The sequence below is a fragment of the Drosophila simulans genome, chromosome 2R (assembly GCF_016746395.2).
Source record: "Drosophila simulans strain w501 chromosome 2R, Prin_Dsim_3.1, whole genome shotgun sequence".
Classification (NCBI taxonomy): domain Eukaryota; kingdom Metazoa; phylum Arthropoda; class Insecta; order Diptera; family Drosophilidae; genus Drosophila; species Drosophila simulans.
Window position 1 is genome coordinate 9,171,857 of NC_052521.2, and position 6,158 is coordinate 9,178,014.

The window sequence follows — 6,158 nt, forward strand, 5'->3', positions numbered from 1 at the left end:
GTTCGATTAAAATCGCACTAGTTCTAATATGAAATATAGACCAACGATTGCACTGCGCTTTGGTGGCATTGACCTTAATTGGTCTAAGCTACGCAAGCCGATTAATTATGCAGTGAGCAGTGGAACATGAAACGTGATCCGAATTGAAGACTCCAACATAATTACCGGCTGTTGTAAGTCAGTTGGCCAGGCGGCTCATATCCGAAATTGCCTTAGAAACCCCAAAAGAAAAAAAACGAAAATGATCTACTCGGACAATTGCTGTTGCTGTGTGGACCTGAAGTGCGGATGCATCCTGATAGCCATCGTTGAGGTGCTAATCCGTGGACTGGATCGCTTCTTTGTTGATCGTGAGTGGTCCTGACCATAGGAATCGCTAAGATATAACTGGTTTTCATAGGTGACAGCCTGCTGGGACTTTTTTCCCTTGTGGTGAGCGGTATCTACGTTATCTGCTGCATCTTCCTACTGCTTGGAGCAGTTCTGGTAGGGATCCATAATATTTTGCTTGGCGGACGATATAAAGCTGTCTAATTTCAGGGCCTGAGATATTTTCTGTTGCCTTACCTCTCAGTTTCCTGCCTCCGGTTCTTCATTTTAGTTGCCGAGGGCGTGTTTGTGGCCACAGAAGGTATCATGAATGAATATCTAGTCTTCGATATTCTTCAATCCCGTAAGTTGCACTCATTATTTTGGCCCAATGTTCAACTTGGCCCAAACCTTTTCCAGTTCTAGGCTTGTACTTTTGGCTGGTGGTCTACTCCTATTATGATCGCTTAAAGGACGCATGAGCTTGTAAATTTTACAGTATTTTGTTAACCTTTTTTGGCAAACATATTTTATATTTGGAAATTATCTAACCATAATATCTTCAATTTCCGTCCAATTTTCACTGGATCTTAATTTCCTTTCTTTTTATGCCTCATCTTGCAATAATAATAAATATTTTTAAACGCTATACATACATTTTTTACAATTTTTAAATCATGTAAGCGAAATCCATGTTGAAATCCATTGTTAAATGCGCTTTTGCAATCTTGACCTAAGTAACCAAATAAACAAATTGAAATTTGAATAATGTATTCGACGTTAATAACGAGTAATGCATAAATTGAGCAATATAAATTATTGCTTTCCCAATTATCGGTACCCAATAACTTGCGTAGTAACCTCATTTGCATTCAATGCGTGCTCCTGGTAAATAAAACAAATATCGAGTGCCATTGTTAAGATGCACTGATTGATGATCGCATCTCAAGATTTCAGGATCCGCAACGAATGACAATAACACTTCAAGGTAGTAATATGAAATAATATCCCAAGGACTTTAAGATCCGGCTGATTTCGCATTCTCTAAACTCTCTTTAATGGCAGCGATCATAAATAATATTTACATTCATGGGCTGTGGACCTAGACGACACTACAAACTAGAACTGCTCGACGGTGCGGGGGGCAGGTGGTGCTCCGTACTCCTCGGATGGGGCGGACGGCGGTGGGCCGTACTGGGTGGCCGGCTTGGGCTGCTGCTGCTTGTACTTGATGAAGTAAACCTCCGGCTTGCTGGGCTCTGTGGGCTCTGGAGCGGGCAGGATGACGGGCTGCTGCTCTTCGGGCTTCTTGACCAGAACATACACAAGTGTCTTGTGCTCATCCTGGACCGGGGGAGGAAGCACCTGGCGCACAGGAGTCGGAGGGTTGGGCGCCTTGATGAATATGATCTTGTAGTGCTTCTTGGGAACGGCCGTCTGGATGGGCGACGAGGCCGGATAGAACTCTGGCTCCTCTGGCGGCACGTGCACGTACACGTTCTTGGTCACGAGGGCCTCCGAGGCGGCTGGTGGTCCGTAGAAGGCGGCTGGGGGTCCGTAAACGGGAAGAGGCTGTGCTGCCGGGGCCGGAGGACCGTATTCCTTTTGGGGAGCTGGCGGTGGCGGCGGTCCGTAACGCGATCTAGGTGGTTCCGGACGCGCCACACATATGGCCAGACTGGCGGCCAAGAGAAGGAGGATACACTGCGTCTGCATGCTGATGTCGATGGTTCGGCTGCGAATGAAGCTACTGCTGCAGGTCAATCGAGTGTTTTATATGAATCCGCCACCTCAGCAATGCGTAGCTCCCCCGCCCTTGCATAATATTTCCGATGGCTTCCCAATCGCGTTACGCGCAGCTCTTCAATCCCCGCCAGCAATCCGCGATGCATACAAATTAGCTGGCGCACTGTGCCCATTTCGATTTCGTTTTCGATGCCCAGTGTGGACATGGATTCCGTATCCGATTCAGATTCGTATCCGAAATTCGGCTGAAGAAAACGAAACTAAAAACTGCACAGGCAAACCAGATGGAAGGGAGGGGCCCGTCGTCGTCACGTTCTGTTTTTGGGTCTTCCCGGCCCCTTTTCGGCCAATATTTGCCAAAAGCATTCGCCTTAATGGTCGATTGCGATGTTCACTTGTAATTTATTATGTAACTCGCACGTTGCATTGGTGGGCCAGGGACGGTCATTGGGTTCCATGATCTACACTAAGGTATTTATGTGGCGCCAACTTCATAAAGAGGTTACTAACCTGCGAACAAGAAGCAACCAAATGGGAAATAATGAAAATTGGATTTATTTCTTACATGTAGAATCAAGAAGTATTCTTTTAGTAAATTCTACAGATTACCTACTAATTTTAAAGGTGACAGTTCCAAGTGATATCCGAGTAGCATAAGCACACAATGTCAATATATACGGTCTTTTAGCTTAAAATCCCCCAAATCGAAATGAAAGTCATAATGCACTGAAACCAAGGCGACTAGAATATTCGCAATTCGCTCACAATATGTTCCGTTGATACATATTCAATAGATTGCAGATAAGATTTAATAGATTGGCAAACGCAATAAGAACTGTATGTTCCCATTATTTACGTTTTTTTTTTTTAATTTAGCGGTACTATTTGCAAAATAAACTGTGGTTCTTTGACAATAGCTCCGCTTTTCTAATCAGTTTATGGAGTTGTCTAGATAAAAATTGTAAAATGGTGAAAACATGCTGTTTCTGCATTAAATTGCGCAAAGCCTGCATCATCATAGCCATCGTGGACCTCATCATTAACTTAGTGGTGCTCAACTTGGCGGGTCGTAAGTTTGGGGCTGACAGGTCCATTTAAAAGATCACCCTGGTAATGCATCCACCTTCACCCAGAGGAGTTCATCGCACACATTGAGCAGGCGGTGGCCATCTGCCATTGCATCGGCTGCACATTCCTGCTGGGCGGAGCTCTAATCGTAAGTCCAGCCACTGGGTGGCACCCACTGCAGCCGATCCCATCTCGAAACTAAACCACTATAGAGATCAACTGTTCTCCTGATGTTCTTCCTGATCACTAGCCTGACCAACTGCATGATCCTGCTCGTGTACTGCATCTACATGCTGATTAAGGAGGAGCGGTACCGGGAGATAATTGTCCCAGGATCTGCAATATATATATGTAAGTTCTTATTTTTGTGAGTTACTGAGTGAGTTACATCCTCCAAGAACATCCTTTTCAGGCTTTGGTATCTACTTCTGGATTGTCGTCTACTCGTATTATGTCGAAGTCAGAGATCCCGAAGACGTCCTGGAAGTTTAAAACCTTACGCAGAAAGAACATAATTGCCTTCTGGTCTGGATTGTTTTATCCGTTTTCCTAGGTGCTTATGATCTCAATAGTATTTAAGTTAATTGTAAAACTCATTCATGTTTTATTGGTGAGCTCAAATGAAATTGAGATTATCCCTAGCAAATCGGATTCCAAATTACATGTACATATTATAAAAAAATCGATTCTACAGTTACTTTTAGAATCAAACAGTTTCGTGTGACATGTGAGAGGTCTGCACACTCTTCAGGTGCGCTTCGTCACTAAGTTGACTGCCGTCCACAGATATATTTTGTATATTGGTAAATCAAATTTGATAAATAGCTAAGCGAGTTATAACGCTTACCCACTTATTTGCCCACTTCCTTGAACACTTAACATTATCTCGGGGTTCCGCTTCGATTGTTTTATTTCAAGATAAGATATCAACACAGTAAATTCCAGTTTGACAAAGTGTAAGTAAATATATAGATCATATATATATCATGCAGTTGATTCTGTCGTCTTACTTACACTGACCAGAAAGTAACTTGAATATATTTTAAGAAAAACTATAACTCATTGAGCGTTTTAAACATAATTTCCAAAATAAAAGGGTTCATCAAAGTTGTGCGACTCCTCAGAAGGAACTTGTTTCGAACTGAAAAACAGAGAAAAAGGAAGTACAACATATAGTTACATTCTGTTGCCAAACAGCTTATCCTAGTAAAACTTACCCTGTCTTAGTTGACCTTCTCTCGACCTCAGCCTTTACATGCTTGAAGATCGATTGAAAGTCCCTGGTAAGGCCATATTGATCCATTACCTCGCACAAGGTTTGTATGAAAACCGAACCATGATTTTCATTGCGATAGCTCAAATAGCCCTCGGAGCAGCTGTAACACTTAATATAGGGTTCGTTGTTCATTTTTTTCGCATCAGCTCTCAACGGACCCTTGCAGGCTTGAACAATTAAAATCTTTGGCTTGCCAGATAAAGTTGGATTTCTAAAGAGTGGAAAAAGGACGTCATCGTCCAAGTGGTATTCCCTGTGGTCGCACGCCAAGATTTTCTCTTTTCGGTCGCCATGGCTCAAGATAATGAGGACAAGTCCAGCGTCCTGGGTGAATCGTTTTGCAGACCCTTAAAGAAATTCGTTACTATGATAAATACCGTTTGCTCGTATTTCTTACACTCCTTAACTTTGTTTTTAACGTCCGGCAACGCTGGGTTAGAAATTACTTCAACCCGACAATTCAGGCTTTCGAATGTTTTGCGAAGAGCATTAACATCATTTGAGCTACCCTTTCGGTTCAATTGAGGATCCTGAGGGAACTGCTCATGATTCAGAATGTAAACGGCTGGCGGCTTAGGTTTTCCATTTAAATCAAGGCCTTGACCCTAAGAAAAATTCAATTTTTAGCTTGAATCTTTAATGATTTTTTTTAATTTATACTTACTGGTGCACCGTTGACCCTGTTGCTGTCATATAGTCTGTCAATCTGTAGCAGTGGATTTTGCATAAAGCCTATTAGGTTTCCTAAAATAAATATACAACAATACGTACTTTTTGATGTTCTGTTCTTTCGGGGAGATACATGTTTATTGTTCGGCGATATAACGTTAACTGAGTAATGCACAATAGCCAGTGCAATATTTGCTGTCTTATCAGTCACTATCTGGTCAGCTTTATAGCCAACATCCGGATTTGTTCATCGACAAAAACAATTACAAATTAAATTTCTATGGTTATTTCCCGATTAAAACTTCCGTTACTGACCTTTAAACTTTTTTACCCGTCACTCGTAGAGTAGACGGCAAGAAGATGTCAAATTTCTATCTCGGCTAATAAGAGTGGGTTGCTAGGAGGGCGGGTTTCAAAAAGGCTATCGGGTTTTGTACTTGGTTTCGCCTCGCCGGCAGGCTATCTTGCCGTCTTTTGTCCCATTGACTCTTTTGGGTCTCCACCGCTGATTCACTCTGTTCACTCATACAAACCTTGTGCGAGGCAATGGATCCATATGGTCTTACCACGGACTTTCAGTCGATCTTTAAGCATGTAAAGGCTGAGGTCGAACGAAGGTCAACTAAGGGTAAGTTTTACTAGGATAAGCAGTGTGGCAACAGAATGTAACTATATGTTGTACTTCCTGCTTTTCTCTGTTTTTCAGTTCGAAACAAGTTCCTTCTGAGGAGTCGCACAACTTCGATGAACCCTTTTATTTTGGAAATTATGTTTAAAACGCTTAATGAGCTATATATTAAAGTATTTCTTTAAAATATACCCAAGTTACTTTCTGGTCAGCGTTATGTAAAACGACCGATTCAATTGCATACTGCATTGTCAAACTGGAATTTACTGTTTATCTGATAGTCGGGGAACTCGACTGTACCACTCTCTCCTGTCTAATTTAAATTTATTAATTAAAATAATTAAAAACCTATCATTTACCCATTCTTCAGGTGTAACACTTACTATCGGATTATATACTCGTAGTTTGCTATCCGAAACTTTTTTTACAGCTCTTCACAACAATTATTGGAAATCAAGGCCC

General features: G+C 42.0%; 4 protein-coding genes across 5 annotated transcripts; 2 read left to right on the top strand and 2 right to left on the bottom strand.

Moving 5' to 3' along the window:
* The first annotated feature begins 93 nt into the window (after nt 1-93).
* Nucleotides 94-950, top strand: LOC27206985. Its single transcript, XM_016182750.3, has 4 exons — nt 94-350; nt 401-486; nt 541-673; nt 730-950. Exons 1-4 carry the CDS (start codon nt 242-244, stop codon nt 789-791), a joined length of 390 nt encoding a protein of 129 aa, XP_016027057.1. The 5' UTR covers nt 94-241; the 3' UTR covers nt 792-950.
* A 407-nt stretch (nt 951-1,357) lies between these two features.
* LOC6734050 (leucine-rich repeat extensin-like protein 5) lies at nt 1,358-2,613 on the bottom strand. Its single transcript, XM_002081050.4, has one exon. The coding sequence runs from the start codon at nt 2,023-2,025 to the stop codon at nt 1,429-1,431; it is 597 nt and encodes a 198-aa protein (XP_002081086.1). The 5' UTR covers nt 2,026-2,613; the 3' UTR covers nt 1,358-1,428.
* A 77-nt stretch (nt 2,614-2,690) lies between these two features.
* LOC27207963 lies at nt 2,691-3,931 on the top strand. Of its 2 annotated transcripts, XM_016183587.3 has the most exons (5): nt 2,691-2,892; nt 2,973-3,124; nt 3,189-3,271; nt 3,336-3,474; nt 3,536-3,928. In XM_016183587.3, the coding sequence occupies exons 2-5, from the start codon at nt 3,022-3,024 to the stop codon at nt 3,613-3,615; spliced, it is 405 nt and encodes a 134-aa protein (XP_016027058.1). In that variant the 5' UTR covers nt 2,691-2,892; nt 2,973-3,021; the 3' UTR covers nt 3,616-3,928. The 2 variants fall into 2 exon arrangements, 1 of the variants encoding a protein (XP_016027058.1); XR_001600640.3 differs by lacking the exon at nt 2,691-2,892 and having other exon boundaries at nt 2,938-3,124; nt 3,374-3,474; nt 3,536-3,931.
* Nucleotides 3,932-4,009: 78 nt separating this feature from the next.
* On the bottom strand, nt 4,010-5,286 carry LOC6734051 (caspase-6). The gene is made up of 5 exons (XM_002081051.4): nt 5,171-5,286; nt 5,064-5,105; nt 4,797-5,004; nt 4,341-4,746; nt 4,010-4,264 (listed from the first exon to the last, which is right to left on the bottom strand). The coding sequence occupies exons 1-5, from the start codon at nt 5,201-5,203 to the stop codon at nt 4,195-4,197; spliced, it is 759 nt and encodes a 252-aa protein (XP_002081087.1). The 5' UTR covers nt 5,204-5,286; the 3' UTR covers nt 4,010-4,194.
* Between the last annotated feature and the right edge of the window lie 872 nt (nt 5,287-6,158).